We start from the raw sequence: 18,415 nt of genomic DNA, 5'->3' as shown, positions 1-18,415 counted from the left end.
ACCCAGAGAACTGAATGCCCAGTGAAACCTCATTGCTACCCACCAGGCTCCTTTAAGATGTCAGGCAGCCGGCCCCTCCCTGCTGAGGAAACAGCCTCCTATTGGTTAATGGCAGACTGGCAGGAAGTAGATGTAGAGCTTCCTGCCCCTCAGAAATGGAGCTTGATCCAGCCCCAACTGCTCAGAATCCCTGCCTGTTGCCTGCCTTCCTAGCCTTTAATGGTAGGGAAATAACCATAGGATTCACTGATTAAGGATGTGAGGTTTATTGTTAACTGGGGAAGGAACAAGGCAATGGTAAGAGGGCTTGGTAATACTAAAATTTGTTGTTATGGATTATCTGGCTAAACTGGTAGAAGGTCCTTGGAAACTCTAGGCTGACTGAGGGCAGGCAGCCCTTGGCCAGAGTGAAGTAGTCTCTGGTTAGAAAATTGAGTTGATCTATTGGCTAATCTTGTAGATGATGATAAATAATAATATTGTGTTGCTCTAGTTGATTGCGTCCTAAATCCTAATTTCCCACGTTATCACTCCCGCCACCTCTTTCAATCCCACCACCCTTTACTCCCACCACCCAGGCCTAGGGGAAGGGTAAATGAGTGGTCAGGATGAAGTCAGGTCAGGGAAGAACAGAACCCAGCCTTGGGTTTCCAGGGCTTTTTATATTCCCAGCTCAACTGCCAGTTGGTATCTGCCAAGTGGCTCATGCCCTCTTCAACATTCCATCCAGGGCAACAGGCAGGTTTGCCCTAAGCCAACATGGCAATGCTAAAATCCTATATTACAATATAGCGACTCCGCCGGGTAGAATATGATACAAAGTTATAAAAATATTACATGAAACATCATGTTCCGATTATTATGGAAGTCTGTTGAAACAGCAGGGAGAAAAAGGGCGTAATTGATTCACACATCTAAAATAGTGAAACTTGGCCCATGACTTAAATATTCCATTTTGAATCAATACAATTTAGAAAAAAATGGGCAATTACCTGGGATTTAGAACAGAAGTTTTGATGGCCTGTGAATAATAGCATAATATAGTTTTCTATCCCAAAGATGGAATCCATATATTGTATTATAAAATTAGAGTTTATATATACAGTAAGATTTAATCTCAACCATTAAAAACTTCAACCACAAATACTGTATACATTTCAAATAGCCCCAGGTATGTACCCACACAAGGCATTCTTTTGAGGCTCCACAAGAGGAGTGAAATGGCATATGTATGTCCTAGGACACTTCTCAGAACAATTTGTATTTAATAAGGATGTAAATACCTTTCCTTAATGTGGTTTAACTTGGTTTCTGCTATGCTTTAAAGTGAAAAGAAATCAGATTAGCAAATAATACATACATTATATGAAATTCCATCTTGAAAAACACAAATTCAACTTGACTTAATGCTAATGGAATAATTGATCTGGGCAACAAATAAAATAAGAGGGGAGCCATTCTTCTCATAATGCATTTTCTTTCAACATATGTATGATATATTTATATGCTTAGTATTCCTTCAAAGTACAAGTAGTACCATTAAGAAAGAGAGAAAATGAAAAAGATTTTAAATGTTAAGAAAGTTTTTTAAAAAGCATCATCCTTACCTTGACTGGCAGGGATGTAAATTGCACCTCCGAACTTGTGGTTCTGGGCGACTCACGTGCTGACAGTCACTGTCATTTGCTAAGGTCATGGTCTTATTGATAATTTTAGTGCAAGACACAATAGTTTTACGTTCCCCTAAAAAAGGCAATATAAATCATAAAATTAAATTAGTCCTTTGAGTCAGGATAATACATGAAATCCTTTAATATTTTGAGAGGAATATTCAAATTTTGTTTTTTTCCATTTAAGGCTTTCCAATATTTTACTTAGTTCTTAGCCAAACTGAGCTTAATTACATTAATTATAAGATATAACTATAAAGCAATTTATGTGTCATGTTAATTTGTAAACATGCCTCAATAGTTGCTACTGCCAAGCAGGATACTAGTTTTCCTTTCTTGGCATTTGCCCTCCTTGCTATTATATATTTTCTGTAAAAGAGTATGGCATTCCCTTATATAACAATAAACCACAAATTTTCCCAGTTAACTTTTTTATCATGCCCAGACAAACTATTTAGCCAATTATAAATGAGCCATAAAAATGCCCAAAAGAACAAGAATATAAATACCCCCTCATTTGACAATAGCTGTACATATACAAAAACTGGTGATGAAAGCCCTTTATATTTGAATGATTATCACAGATCATCTTTTAAAAACCTCTCATTCTGCAGATAAGAAAACTCAGTTCAATAATTTGCTCCAAATCACAGAATATGTCAATAATAGAGATAGAACTGAAATCCTGAATTCCTCACATGGTCCTTTGTACTCTGCTTTATGAAGAACAAACTGAAGACTGTGCACTCATACATGTATGCTCATAGAGTTCAGTTATTAGCTTAGAGGAAGATTACTTATGTTGAAAGTTCAACTTTTTCTATTTCATTCCAGCTCCAAAAAGGCAAACCCATTGCTCATATGGGACTATGTCTGAAGATGGCTATTCTGGGCAATTACCTGAGGAAGCAAAGACTAGGAAGCAAAGTCACCTAGTTGGGTAATATTTCCCAGGAAAACAATAGATCATGAACTATGACAAGGGTTACAGAAGTAGGAATGGGATCAGCTTAGAGTTGACACCTCTATGAAGATTCAAGATCCCAAAACTTTTTTCTCAGAGGACACTCACTGTTCAGGGAACTATTTGAGTGTGAAAGATATGTGTGCCCCTGATGCCAGAAGTCAGGGCAGGGAGGATGCTAGAAATTTCTAATCCTTAAATGATCCCCTTTCCCTTTTCAGTGGAGCTGTCCCCTTCAGTGACAAGCAAAGACTTGACTAGAATGACCTGCTTCTCAAGCTGCAGATTTGAAATTGGTTGGAAAGAAGAGCCACCTTTTTATATTGCTAGAGGAAAGGTGGGGTGATATGCAGGAAAAGGAGAGAGAGCATCACTGCAATATTCCTTCTCCTTTCTCTGAGAGCTAGCCTTAAAACATAGGGAGAATTATTGAGTAATGTGATTAAATGGTGTCTGGAAAGTTTCATTATTTTGAAGAAAATCTTTACAATTTGAAATCCTACCATTTTAAGGTATAACAACAACAACAACAACAACAAGCTCAATAATAATAGTTAACATGTATATAGTGCTATAAGGTCTACAGAGTGCTTGAGAAATATTTTCTCATTTGATCCTTACGATGTCCCTGGGAGGTAAATGTTAATTAATATCTTCATTTTATAGCTGAGGAAACTGGGGCAGACAAAAGGTAAGTGACCTTGTTACCCAGCTGTCAAGTGTTTGAGGTGGCATTTGAACTCAGGCCTTCCTGACTTTGGGATCATGCTATCAGTTATTAAGACTGCTGGTAAACTGGATTCACTGAAATGCTTTTCAACTACTGTTGTCTTCTACTTGATGTAGTAAGTTGTTGGGGTGGAGAAGGAGGGAACACACTTTTATAATACCAGGATATGAGTCTTCCTGCCTTTTCCTTTCCATTTCCTGCATTGTGCTTGCCAGAAATCCCACTGATTAGAGAATTTGTTGATTAAAAAGGAAATATTCTGAGCAGGTGAAGTGGAGACATAAGCACAAATTCCAACTCTGTTGCTGTCTATGACCTTAGGGAATCATTAAGCCTCCTGGTGCTTCAATTTCCTAAATTGGAAGAATGGGTTAGAATAAATCATTCCAATACTAGTTCAGATTTATAGAGTGCCTGAAGACCTATAAAATCCTTTCCTCAAAACCAAAGTGAAGTATTATTTTCCCCATTTTATAAGGGAAGAAACTAAAGCTCAGAAAGATTAAGTGCTTCAATGATGTGTAACATCCTTTCAGTTCTAGATTCTATGACCTGTGTGTGAATTAATTTAATAATACTACTAAGCTAGCATCTCACGGACATCAAAGTTAGTGAAGAAGATTAGGAATTTTAATGGCAGGAGAGAGAAGTACTGAGGAATTCTTTTGGTTTACAAAGCACTGAGTTTGTGGTGTTATAGTGAGAAATTTTGGCTACTCAGAAGAGAATTAAGGGCACTGAGCTCCTGAAGGGGAGGAGAAAGAAGGTTCTAGGAAACAAGAAACTAGTGAGAAGGAGAGTTGGGAAAAACAAATTTCTTCTATTTTGTAATTTTGCTCATGGTTAGTCCTTTTCTATGCTGAACCAGATAGAAAAATGTCTCTTTCCTTTTAACCTATCCCAGTGATGGGCAAACTTTTTAAAGAGGTGGCCAAAGGAAAGAAAATGCTCATCTGACAGTCGGTTTCTAAGGCAACTCTTTAGAAGTTTCATTGTATTGTATCCTACTCATTGTATTCATCAGATTAGGAATAATGTCCCCCACTGACTGATAGAACATTTCCAGGGACCACATCTGGCCCACAGGATGTAGTTTGCCCATCACCGACCAATCCCATGGCCTATTAAAAGAATAATTTAACTCTTACTGGACCTCCCTGTTCATTATGTTGTCATTCTATGACTAGAGGGTAGAGGGTAAAGGAGAAGAGAGCCAAGTTCTCTAGCATTGAGACAAGAACTTCTCACTCTGTCCACTAACATTTTCTAGGGACAGAAAATAATTATTCTTAGGGGATTTTATGCCATGTATAGATATATACCTTAGAGACAGTTATGTATTCTAACCAGACTCAAATATTTAAGCTTATGGATGCCATTTGAATCTAAAACAATAATTAATAGTAACAACTATTTATTTGATGCCTTAAAATTAGCCAAATATTTTAATTTTTTAGCTCATTTGCGCCTCAGACAACCTTATGAGGTAGGAAATATAGACTAAGATGATGAAACTGAGGCCTACAGAGGACTCGAAGTTCAGCATTATAGATTCCTTGCCATTGCCTAAAATGCTGCCACTGATGTTTACTAGATGGGTGGTGATATATAGGCAAACCCGACTTGATAACCTTTTATTACTGACTTAGCTTTCTCGGTGGAGGACATTCCTCCATTTAGGTCCTTGCAGCTGAACTTGATGGAATAATCACTAATAATTTAGTATGGGCTATTTCTAGTATGAGATCGTTTTGAGTCCAAACAATAAAAAATGGAAAAAGTACTAAAATAAACGAATGCTGCATACACTGGCTGTGTGAGAAGTCCTTCTATTCCCCTTGAACATTCAACTCCTTTCTACATTCTCATTAAAAACTAGTGTAAATAAGAGGTTTCTATCATGAACTACAGATAGCACTAGAGAAGCAGGAAAGTTAGGTGAAAATACATGGTGCCCTCAAAATCTTAATACAGTTTTGAGCTTTAACACCCTACACATTGGGATCATATACAGAAAAAGAACCTAAATATGCCTTTCCAAAGTTGAAGGAGTTTAAAAATTAAGAAAAGGGACCTTAAGAGGAGATTAGAAGATGCTTAGAATTGTAATAGAAAGATTAGGGAAAGAACCATTTCATTGAAAAAAACAAAGGGGAAACAAGGCAGTTTTGTCTGACTAAGGAAAAACTTTTTTTTCTTCTGATAAATGTGATATATGGTAAGTAATACTTAATAATGAATGAATTTTCTCATGTTAGAGGAAATATAAACGGGAGACCAAAAGCCAATGAGTCCTTGTATCTTCTCTCTGACTGAAAGGATACAGTGGAATCTGGGCTATCTGTTTCAAAAGGCTTCAAATGGGAGCCTTCATTTCATATACAAGGTCAAGGGCATTTTCTTCTAAATAGCAGCAAATTCAAGGTTGGCCATTGGCAAAACTGAAGAATACATTTCTTCTCTGTCCTCCTAAATACCTGTTTGATACTTTCTTCTTTATCCCTTTTAGTGCCCATATGCTTAGACTAGTCTCTCAGAGCCTAAGCTTCTTGCTGTGCTGCCACTTTATCTTCTGAGGGAATGCCTTATGCACCCTTGAAAACCATCGTGTCTGATACCCATTCATCAAAGCCTTGATGTATTCTCAGTCTGACAAACTGAGTGACTAATGGGTGATAAAGCAGTATATTAGAGTCAGAGGATCCTGGCTGATTCTTTTAACCTTTCTGGGTTTCAGTTCATTCTTTAAAATTTGAGAGTTCTATCACATAATCTGTAGGGTTTATCCAAGTTTTAAACTGAACAATTCTATGATTGCTCTCAGATAATGAATGATAGTATTTCCATAGTGTCTTTGGTTTCCTAAGCTAAAGGGTATTCTTTTCCCTATGAAAGCATGATTAATGTGCAGATTTCAGGTATCATGGCCAAGTTGTAGAGGCATTTGAGAGGAGGAATGCTTTTCAGCACCTCCCAAATCATATCACACAGGTGACTTGAACATGGCCATAGGAGACTAGCCTTGTGCACAACCATGACTGGCTGATCCAGAAAGCCAATTTCATTTCAAGAACTGTGTAAAAAGGCCTTCAGCCTCTGGCAACAAACTAGAATTGGGTGATGATGACCTGATGAAGTATTCCTGTTGGAATATCTGCCAAAGGATCTTTCAGATTTGCTTGTGATCATTTTTATAGTCAGTGAAAAATGATTCAATTTCCATGGCAATATAGGTTTCCATAGCATAGCCCTCCACACAGCATTTGTTTTCTGGCAGCTTTATGCATTATACTCACTTTTCCCCCCCTCCTGCCCTTTGCAAACCCCAAACCAAACAACCATGATTCTCTAATAGCTTACCTCCACCACACTGCACACTGCATCCTTCCCAACCACTATGAGTCCAGATGTATAATGAATCCTGTAGCTTTTCAGGTTCATTCTGAATTTCTGCAGTATAGTTGACAGGAACAGTGTATTCATAATGAATTCCATAATTTTGGTCATGAAATAGCAACACCTAGACCATCAGCAAAAGAAAAGGCCATTGTGATGTACGCTTAGGCCACAGATTGCTTAATGTGTAAATCATGCAACACCATTTTTTATTCTCCAACCAGCAATTCTCTTATGTACTAAATAAAAGGAATCCACTATTTAAGTCCAGAATTTCCAAGCAAGAACACTCCTATATTTGGGAGCAAAAGCAAGAAAAAAATTTTTTTAACCTCTTTACTGTTCAATTGAAGCTACCCAGTCTTTTTCCTGGCATCTACGTGCTTATTAAGGTACTTAAATCACTATCATGGACTTCTATTATTTTTAACTGGAGAGAGTGGTCTATGTTAAAGGATTGTTCAGCTAAGACTTTCTTTTAGCCCTAATTACTTATTAATGGCCAATTGGCCAAACCTGAGTTAAATAAGTGCCCATATTCACTGGTGAAACTGATTTTCTAGACTTAAAAATGCAACTTTGGTTTTTACTTTGCAGGTATCACTAAATTTGAATTTTTTACTTCTTATAAAATCAGAATTTCCACATGAAGAATTTATTTCTATATAATTTCTTTAGAGTCATATAATCCAATATCCTATTCTTGTATTGCCCTAGGGAGTAGTTTGGCTCTCATATAGCAATTTTCTTGGATCTCTCTGAGGCATTTAAATTTTGTACTACATTTTTTTTTGAGGGGGTGTATGTGTTTTCAAATGGCATATAACTCTACTAGACAATAAACTGTATTAGGTAGGGGCTATGTTTTAATTTAATTTTATATCTCCTCTTATTAATTTAACATAGTGTTCTGTACAAGCAGATGCTTAGTAAATATTTATTAAATTTGTTGATGTCTGCTACACTTCTGTCAGTGGAAGATGGTCAAAGGAGTGCATAAGAAATCATGGTAGAACTCTGGTACAAACTGGCTTATTAAGTAATGGTAAAACTCACTTTGTAGACCTTCAGCATTAGACTAGGAAAGATTCTAGATCTCTCCTCTGTACTCTATGTTCCAAAGATGTCATTTTACCAATGGAATATATTTATCAGTTGAATGCTTCAGACATTTATATTTAGGTGGCATCATCTTCATTTTCTTGCTGAAGGGCTCACATAAACATTTTGATGGGGAGTTTGAATACATCCAAATCTACCACAGATTTGTTTCCCAGACTAATCAACATGAAAGAGTTTGCTCATTTTCTTAAATAAGTAATGAAAGGAAACAGGTGTTTGACCTGTTTACATCTGACATACCTTTGTATAAAATAGCATCTATTGTGAAAAGCATAAAACAACTTGGCAAGGGTGGGAATGTCTCTATTCCAAGTTTGGAAGAAATAGTTTTTTAGGACGAGGCAGTTATTATTCTCACTTTAAAGTTGGGAGGTCCTTGACTATCTGCCCAACATTAGGTAACAGCAGAGACTGCTAAGGCCCACCCTGATTTTATTTAAGGCAGTCAAGGTATTAGCAATATGTTGTATTAGACAAAGGAGTCTATCAGCTCTAAGGTAACACCCAACCTGAAGTGCTTGACTTGTTCTAGATGGCCAGGGGGAGATCTAGAACAAACCTAACTAAATAAATATTCCTTTATCCAAGAAATATATTAATGCAGTTGGAGAAATGCCTCCACCATTTAAAAACTACTCCTTAAAAGAGATCTTTATTATCTCAGTATGAGTATTAGACCAGTGAATCAAGAGTCCATCTGAAACCAATTTTATGTAATTTTGTAGCCACGTATTTTTTGTGTGTGCATATAATTGGTTTCAAATGCAGGTCACCATGGCTTCCCGGATGCTTCTGGCTCTCCTAGTACAGGGTACTCCCCCATTGTTTGGACAACAGTTTTCTATTTAGGGGGAGAGAGTTACCATCCTTTTTATTCTTACATTTAAACATTTAAAGCAACTATCCAATTTCAAGAAAAAAAAGTTAATACTAAACTTAGGGGAAAAGCTTTAGCTTAGCAAAATGTTTTAAGTGAGTTTTGTTTATTACTGCACAAATTAATTCAGGCTGCATATTTTCTTAGACAAACTAGGCTATTCATTTTATGAAATAAAGTAGAAAAGGGAATGTTCACCTACATTACTATTATTTGCCAGAATAAATAAATTAACATGCAAATAGTTGATAATTATAGATAGGCTATTTATTGTCTCCTTTCTGTCTTTTTTTAGTCCTTGCTGATCACTGAGGGAGAAAAAGTAAACCAATTTCCCAAGGAAGAAGTTACTTGTTCCAATATTGTAATGCAAAATCACCTTGTGACTAAAAAATAACTGAGGCAAGGAATTTGAGAGGCTTTAGCTTATGTTTAGGAGTGGGTTTGAAGGAGCAAACAGTTCATGTATTATATCAGCAATATTTCTGAATAGTTGGCTAATGAAGCTGGATCTAAACCTGAAAGGTACCCTAAGGAAAGGAAACAATTTTTTAAAGACAATAACACCGAATAAATTTATCCTCATGATTTTATTTCTTTAGTTAATTTTAAGTGTTTCTAAAATAAGGTATTTTCAAAAGGACATTTGAATAACTGTTTATAATTTGCTGGATTATATTTGGTGCTAAAATATTTTATTATTCACAAACATAATACCCCAGGATAAAAGCAGCCAAATGATACATATACAAATTGAATCTTAGGTATGATAAATATAAGGGGAAAAGAGCTGAGCTGGAAGAAAGATCTATATACATTAAAAAATCTAGAAGTCAGTTTCATTGAAAAAGACCCACTTAGGACACTAAGAAAGCCCAAAATTCATGGGGTCAGCTAAATTTTAAATATTGTCCTTTGCCAAATGAAAAAATAGAATGATACTTGGAATTCTACAGGGAAGACTTTTACAGTGAGATACAAGCACTATTTACTATATTTACTGAGGATAGGATGAACTTGACTCATACTGATGCAAGTTAGCCATAAGGACATGCCCAGTATAAGGATCATTAAATACTAGTACAGGATTCTGAGGAAGATGGATCCCTTACCTAGGGTATGGCTAGGGAAGGGAGGGAGGGAGAAGACTCTTAAAAAAAAAGATGGATCATCATTTATTGCAAATAGTCTGTTTTCTTATCTGTGCAATATCAGGTATTCTCTCGAAATTATCTCAAATTTTACAAGTATTTATATTGAATAATAAAGAAACATTCACATTTAGGGACAGCCTGAGTTCAAGAACGTCTAGGGAGTGAACACTATATAGATATAGATATAGATATAGATAGATAGATAGATAGATAGATAGATAGAGTTATTCTTTAAGCCAGGAGATCCTGACATGTTAAGTAATGCTATTTGGAGGGAAACATACTTTCCATTATTTATTTATTTATTCATAATGTCTTTTTTTCTTTCTTTTTAACAACTTTTCATTTTTAAAAAGGCATTGAACAAATAAATTGATATGAAAGATTTACACTTAGGGTGATATTACACAAGAATGCATAATTTATAGCACATTCTTTTTCTTTATTAGTCCATTTCTCACTAGCTGCTACATTAATAACCACTGCTGAATACTGCAGGGAGTTCTCTTTAAAGGTGATGAGAATACTTTTAAAGAGGAAAAACACACTTGGGTTTAGAAAAGGAGGAGAATCCTCTGATCTATGTTCTGGTATCTCACATGGAGAAGATGAAAGGCAATTATAAAATCTGGCTGTGTCCAATACAACTCCTTACCCTTATAAAACATCAAGGACATTTTCTTTCTTCTAAGTCACTAGGAATGGAATAAACTGTTAAGATACCACCCTTCCCTTCCTAAATTCCCTTGGGTAACATTACTTTTGAGAAATGCAAAAAAGGATATGAAGTTACCATCAAGTGCAGAGGTATTTTAGTTGGTCCCTTGGCAGAAATTTTCTCCCACAGACCCCTTCGGACATAGCGGACAGTGGTGCCTGCGATCTGAAACTCACCAGGGAGCTCAATCTTCCAGTCATTGTTAATGGATTTCTTACTGGAGTCTTTGAGAGCTAAAAAGAGGATTAAGTATCATCAAATCAAACTATTATAGTCATTTTTTTCTTAAAATGAACAGGACTAGGAAGCCTCTTTCTTCTCATAAGGGGACTCCATGAAATCTTTTCAAGGAGGAAAATACACTGGTGTAAAATAAAAAGAGGACAAAACTTCATCACAAATAATAATGAAGACCAGAATTCAGGATTAATATCATGCAATCAGTCAAACATATATTAAGTACCTACTTATGTTCCAAGCACATACTATGTTGGGGCAGTTGGTGGTACAATACATAGAGCCCTGGGCCTGGAGTCAGGAAGATCTGAGTTCAAATTTGGAATCAGACACTTACTAGCCACATGACTCTGGGCAAGTCACTTAATCTCTATTTGCTTCTGTTCTTCATCTATAAAATGGAGACACATTAGAGAAGGTAATAACATACCACTCCAGTATATTTGCCTAAAAAAACTCCATGAGATTATGGATCCATGGGATCATGAAACGTCAGACCCCATTGAACAACAACCAATGTGCCAGATATTATGCTAAGTATGTAAGTACCTACAAAGAAAGGCAAAGGCAGACCCTGCCCAGAAGGAGCTCTAAGGGAGAAAACAACTAATTAAATTAATTATTTTGCAAACTAATGTTTACAAACAAGCTATATAAGGGATAAATAGGAAATAATTAGAAGAAGAAAGGCACTAAAATTAAGAGGAGCTGCGAAATCTTACTGAAGATGGGGTTTTTAGTTGAGGACTTGAAAGAATCTAAATAAGCTAAGAGGCAGAAATGAGGAGGGAGAACATTCCAGACATAGGGGGAGCTAGGGAAAATACCTGGAGCCAAGAGATGGAGTGTCTTGTTTCTGAAACATCCAGGTGACCACTGTTCTTGGATTAAATCATATGTGGTAGAGAATAAAGGGTAAGAAGAAGGTCAGAATGGTTAGGTCAAATAGAGGATTTTGAATTTGGTACTGGAAGTAAGAAGAAGCAACTAGTGTTTATTGAGTGGGGAGATATGTTCAGACCTGTGCTTTAGGAAAATCACTTTGGTATCTGTGTGAAGGATGGATTGGAATGAGGAGAGATTTGAGTTAGGCAGATCCTCTAGGAGGCTATTGCAATAGTCCAGGCATGAGATGATGAGGGCCTGCACTAAGCTGGTTGGCAGTGTCAGAGGAGAGAAGGGATATAGTCAAAAGATGTTGTAAAGTGAAATCAATAGGTTTTGGTAAGGGGAATAAGAGATGAGGGGAATAAAATATGACAGCTAGGTTGTAAGCCTGAAAGTCTGGGAGAAAGATGGTGCCCTGGACAATTATAACACAATAATATTCCATCACAATCATATACCATAATTTGTCCAGCCATTCTCAAGCTGATGGACATACCCTCAATTTCCAATTCTTTGCCACCACAAAAAAAGCTATTATAAATATTTCTGTATGATTAGGTCCATTTTCCTTTTTGCCTAGTGCTTTTCTGTATTATTGCCCTAATTCAAGTATTCCTTTATTTTATTTCATTATTTTACATGTTAATAAATTTTTAATAAATAATTTTCTGACATTTTGTGATCCCTGTTCTCTCCCTCCATCCTGCACCTTCCCTCTCCTCAAGATGGCATGCAATATAGTATAGGTTGTACAGGTGTTATCATATATGTGTTATCACACAATGTATATTCCCAAACCCATGTGTCTTGTAAGGCATGGGTTTATACAATATTTGAAAAATAAATGTTCAAGACATGATTGTTATTCAACTAAAACCAATTTATACCTTAATATTTATAGTTACTTGCCTAGAGTTTTTCAGTATTATTGTCCCAACTCAAGTACCTTTTAAGGCATTGGAGTTATCTAATATTTGAAAAATAAATTTTCTTTCAAGACCCAATTGCTGCTCCATTAAAACTGATTTTGAAACTTAAGCACAAGACATGTGGAAGTAACTCTCAACAGATGTCTAAACTGATGCCCCGTGGATGTTTTCTGTGGGTAACATTGCAAGTGTCCCGGATATGTTCCTGACACATTTAACTTTTTATTCTTGTAGTATACGTGTTTGGTCTATCACATCTCAAGGTAGAATTAAAACACATAATAACTCAACAACATTAAAGTTTGATTGGCTGCAAGGATAAATTAGGTTTCCAATATAAATCATAGAGTTTATTTTTTGAATTGTTAAGCCAGTGTTTCTTTTTCTGTCTTTATACTTAAGGGAGAAACTATATGTTCCCTTCTATGACCTAAGCAGTTTAAGTAAAAACTATAAATCTAGATGTCAGCTAACTAGAGGGAGCCCTTTGTTTACCAATACTGGGGTATATACTTAGCTTTTATGATAAAAAAAAAAGTAAACAATCAGAAAACAAACCACCAGGTAATTTGAGATGGGTTCAAAAATAAAACTTTAAGGGTTTATCTTGTTCTTAGCACACTTTCAACTTACTTTCTCCATTTTCTAAATCTGTACCTTCAGCACTCTAATGCGATCCTGAGGGACATTAAACTCTTCAATCACCAAAGATTAAATTATATTCCGAAAGTCTGCTTAAAGTGGCAAAGTAGGTTCGTGCATTTAAAAAAATTTTTGAACATAAAAGGATGAAACCAAAAAGTTTTTTGTTAACTCCATTCCTTGAGTAATGGACTTTAATGAATCAGTTATCAATCTCATTTGTCTAATAAAAACTTCATTGAACTTTTTTATTGTTATAAAACAAATTCCCTATTCAATACTTCAGTAGAGTCAGATGGGAATCCATATATAGTTACTAGTACTGTAGATTTGTGCTAGAGGAGTTCAACCTTTGCCACATCCCAGCAAGCTAGAATGATTTCGGGAACAGGCCTAGAGATGAAATATATGTCTGTTGCCTGAGGAGAACAGAGGGTCATCACCAATGGACTGGTTTCCAGGTGATTTTTAGGTTTTGGACTTTTTTTTTTTTACCTATAGTAACTCATGAAGATGTGTTACTAAGATAGAGTCTATATAATTACATTGGTGGAAGAAGTTCCCCCCAAAATGGAAATCAGAGATCTTTGAAGTATTTAGAATTAAAACCTAAATTTATGTTATTAGAAATAAAACTCTCAGGAGTTCTGGTATTCAAGGCACTTTTAGTGCTTTGTAGGCCCTCATTAAGGTTGGAGAACCACAGATTTGTGAAAGATCCCAGAGATTATCTAGGTCTTTACATGATGAATGAATTTTTTCTGTACCATACCAAAGCAGGTCATCAGTCAGACTCTGCTTGAACACCAATAAAGAGAAGCTCAGTACTTCAAAAATGAGTTACATTCCATTTTGTATAGTTCTAATTATAAGGAAACCATTCTTTACATTGAGCCAAAATCAGCTTTAATAATCTTTGAGCCATTGTTCCTTGTTCTATCCTTTGGAGCCATACTCTACCTTTTTCTCATCTTCAAACTAATCAACTCCAATTGTTCCTTCTCATTTATTTATTTTATGATATATTTTTCTCCCTTTTCCTTCCACTGAGCCACTCAGCTGTCTCCATGACCCTGTGTATTTCAATCTTCCTTAGGTAGAGTTTTGGTTCCTTGTGCCTCATCCCTGCCACTACCTTGGACTCTAATCTAACTAATTGATTAGTTGATTTGGTAGAGTTAGATCATAACTAAGCTAACTCTAAAGTTGGAATTTTCAAACCAAATTTTTTAACAAAGTATGTAGCAGGGTAATAATTTGGGGTTCTATTGAATGCTTCAAGTAAGGCATGGATCCCATGTAGTTATTAAAATTTGAGACCTAATGTATCTGGGTCTCATCTCTGACCAACTCCATAGGCATGCAATGTAGAAAACTCTTAAAATAACATGTGGATAACAGGACAGAAACAAAGGCAGCAACAAAGGTGTTGAAAACTAATATTTAGAAGCTCTGGTATTTGGAATTTTATCCATTTCCTTTTTGAAAAGTATACCATATGTGCAAAGCTCCCCAGCTACTGAAAGGCATGATGTTGGGATATCAACAAGTACTATGTGACTTGATCTATGGAGCATGGGACAGGAGCTCTTTATCACTGGGTGCCCTCACATTTCATTTTCTAATTCTCAGGTTCTCTGGGCTATAGTGTAGGTTTTTGTCATTGTATCTTTTTGTGATGAATGCAAAGGTGTCAAAATGTGAAGCTTGTTCTCACAGTAACCAAATTTTCAGTCACAATCTCCACGGGATCTCATGTTCCATGCACATGGATGAAAAGTTCTCTGTTAATATAAACTTTGCGTAGAATGGTTTTGAGAGGTATTGGGTTTCCTTATCCCAAGGCTGGCTTGTCCTTTGGTCTGCTTTCCAGTTTAAAAGATTATTTTCTTAGCTCAAAAAATTTAATAATTGTATCTTATTTGCAGTTAGTAGTTTAAAATATATTTTTAAAATATGAAAACTATCAATCTCACTAATCTTTCAGATACTTATTAAATATTATATGAATTAAAAATATTCATTTTAGTCTTCTCAGTAGACATATTTCAAAAACATGATTTCATATTCAATTTATAAAATAGTGCAAATATAGAAAAATTAGTATAACTAGTTTGTATCTGTCTTTCATAACCCCTCCTACATTTAAATAATCTTTAGGACACTATATAAGTACATGTTTATAAATGAGAAAAAAAAAAGTAAACTGGTCATGTAGTCATGGAGACAAAGAAGAATTGGAGAGGTCCAGTATTATAGTGCCATCCATAAAATTTCAAGAGAATTCGAGAAGGTCTTTGAATACATTAAATATAATACCACTAAAAGATAAATACAAAGGAGAAGAAAACATAGGAGAAGACTTATGTACACTGTTGAAAGAAGGGTCCAAAGTGATGAAATTATGGATCCTTCAATATTGCATAAGATTTAATTTTATTTTATGAAGTTATTAGCACATTTTACAAGTAGCGGAATAACAGTTATAGAGATAACAAAAGAGTCTTTCAAGACAATATAGTACAACACAATAATTCTTTTTACAGTGTGGTATAGTGAGAAGAAAATCAGATTTGGGATTAAAAGAGATAGACTTGGCTCTACTAAATACTACCTATGTAATCTTGGGCAAGTGACATTATTTCTGAGACTTAGTTTCTTCATCTCTAAAATTAAATTAAAGAGTTAGAGTAGGAGTTGGAATAACATCTAAAATCTCGTTAACTTGTAAATAGATATTTATTTAAAATGGACTTGGCCCATATCTGCATTTTATAGATATGGATGATTTCTCAATTCTTCATATTATTATTGTCATTATTATAACCACAATGAAAATCAACATATACATATAAAACCATAGACATTTTGAAATTATAAATGTAGTTTTGAAGTTGTTGCCATGTTATGGGTGAAAGAATAAATCCCATGAAAAAAGAGGACATGATAGAGTCAAAGAAATGTACTAGTCATGTATGACTAACTGTAATGGATGGCATTGCTAAATCTGAATCTAGAGGGGGACAAAAGAGGGGTAAATATCATATGTGATTAAGGGAAGCAAAGACAATAGAAATAACAGATTTCTAAATGACTGGATCATTATGTCATTTTTGTTCTTTAGAATTACTTTGTTCCTCAGTAGGAAGGAATATTTAAATTTGCACATATCTTCTTGATTATCTCCTGTATTTCTGTAGTAAGTCTAGCAACTACTTATGGCAGTGGTAATTATTTCCTTCTTATCTTTTCTTATTTTTTAAGTATTTACCTTGCTCACTTTGCAGGTCTTATAGTGAATTACTGAATTGCATGCTACTATGTACCTCCTTCTCCATGCCATAGGGTTTCTGGAAGGGCAGGAATGGGAAGAATTAGAGGAGGAACAGGAGTGGTACACCTGGTAACCATTATGAAATCAAATATGGAAATACTACTTAGAAGTGTGGGGTGTATAGTCCCACCTTCAACAATAAAAATAATGAGAGAATTTTATGTAGGTGAAATACAATAAAACACTTAAGTTAGAACTTAACTGGGATGTCAAACAGACATCCTTTCTACAATCACTATAGAACATTTTGGTCATACAGCTAAAGAATGAATCAAGAAATAAAAATTAAATAGTAGACATTCATCCTAAGGGCAAATGAGGGAGAATGACATTTAGTAATAGGAATGAGAAGAATATACAGAATACAGGACAGGGAGAATTTAATATAAAATTTGAAACACAGCCAATGAAATTTACTATGTTGCCAAGTAGGTTCTGTGAAAGGAATATTCCAGGAAGTCCTGTCAGAGCAGATACTACTTCAATAAGGAGAGTGTGCTGAACTATTAATATTTATGTAGTAATTTGTTTTTTCCTTAGAGATTCCCCATCCAAATACTAAAAAGCCTAATATTGTCTAGTTGGTGAAACCTCAAGATCATAATTTAAGTGGGGAGTGTGAAGATGGGATTAATTCTATCCTGCCCATTTTTTAGATTTAATCACCAAAAGTGTACACACCCCACTTATCCTTAATATGGGGAGGTCTGAGTCCCATGTGTGTGAAAGTGAGTGATGAATAAGAACCAACTAACTGCCCACTGGGCAGTCCTAAGCAAAGCTTTAGCTGTAATTAGTACACATAAAGTGGGAGGAAAGCAGAGGAAGTGATGAAAGGAATGGTCTTTATAAATTGCAAGAACTTCCTGTGAAGAAGATCTTTCACCTTCAACTTGACCCTGGAAGAGCTCAAGCTGAGGACTGAAGACTGCTTTCCCTTAGAACTACCACATGGGTGAATGAAAAAGGCTGACTCCCTTCCCTAGTTTTCCTAAAGGTACTAACCTCTGGAGGGGTCCCTTGTCTAGGACCCTTGTTAATTGACCCTTAGGCCTGTGGCTGGGGTTTCTGGAGCCCTGCTGGAGTAAAACCAGGGCTTGAGCACATAGTCTAGCTTGTTAAGCTAGACCTCTTACTCTGCCCTCTTTCTCATATCTCTACTTCTACTCTTTCCCTCCTTTTGAAAATAAACTACCATAAAAATCATTTGGAATTGAGATATATTAATTCCTGGTGACCACACTCTTACATATTCAGTCCAACCATAATTTTACCCTTTACAGGAATCATCCATATGTACAGATCTGGTCCAGAACAATCCCCCAATAAATAAACTTTGAATGACCAAATAACACTTGTAATAATCATGTTGCTCACAGGAACATTCCAGGAGAAGTGAACAGACCTTTAGAGTTGCTTGGCCACTCCACTGAAGGGTTGTCAGTCACTTTTCTGCAAATTATGTGCTCATAACAACTATTTCTACATTTGACACTGTATGGCAAACACAAAAGCACAAGAAATAAGGGACCAGTCCATCTACACACAAATATTTGTATCAATATTTTCTGTGGTAGTCACAGAACAGGTAACGAAGTTAATACATATTATTTGTACAGTGGCTAAACAGAAACATTAAAGTGTCATACACATAATGTTACAATGTAGCATGAAAGAAACAGAATATTACTATGCCATAGGAAACCATGGACATGACAAATACAGAGAATCATGAAAAGATTTACAAAGGCTGA

At 35.6% G+C, this 18,415-nt stretch overlaps 1 protein-coding gene across 1 annotated transcript in view; it reads right to left on the bottom strand.

Annotated features, from left to right (window-relative positions):
- Positions 1-18,415, bottom strand: part of ADAMTS17 (ADAM metallopeptidase with thrombospondin type 1 motif 17) — a 515,727-nt gene that overhangs the window by 95,788 nt on the left and 401,524 nt on the right. The window contains exons 18-20 of the mRNA XM_044665411.1: positions 10,707-10,864; positions 6,725-6,884; positions 1,608-1,743 (exon numbers count right to left, since the gene is read on the bottom strand). Of these exons, the coding sequence (XP_044521346.1) occupies positions 1,608-1,743; positions 6,725-6,884; positions 10,707-10,864 (454 nt within the window). The remainder of the gene's footprint in view (positions 1-1,607; positions 1,744-6,724; positions 6,885-10,706; positions 10,865-18,415) is intronic.

The sequence above is a fragment of the Gracilinanus agilis genome, chromosome 2 (assembly GCF_016433145.1).
Source record: "Gracilinanus agilis isolate LMUSP501 chromosome 2, AgileGrace, whole genome shotgun sequence".
NCBI lineage: Eukaryota > Metazoa > Chordata > Mammalia > Didelphimorphia > Didelphidae > Gracilinanus > Gracilinanus agilis.
Note: the sequence above shows the minus strand (reverse complement) of the source record. Positions and strands in the feature narration are given on the sequence as shown.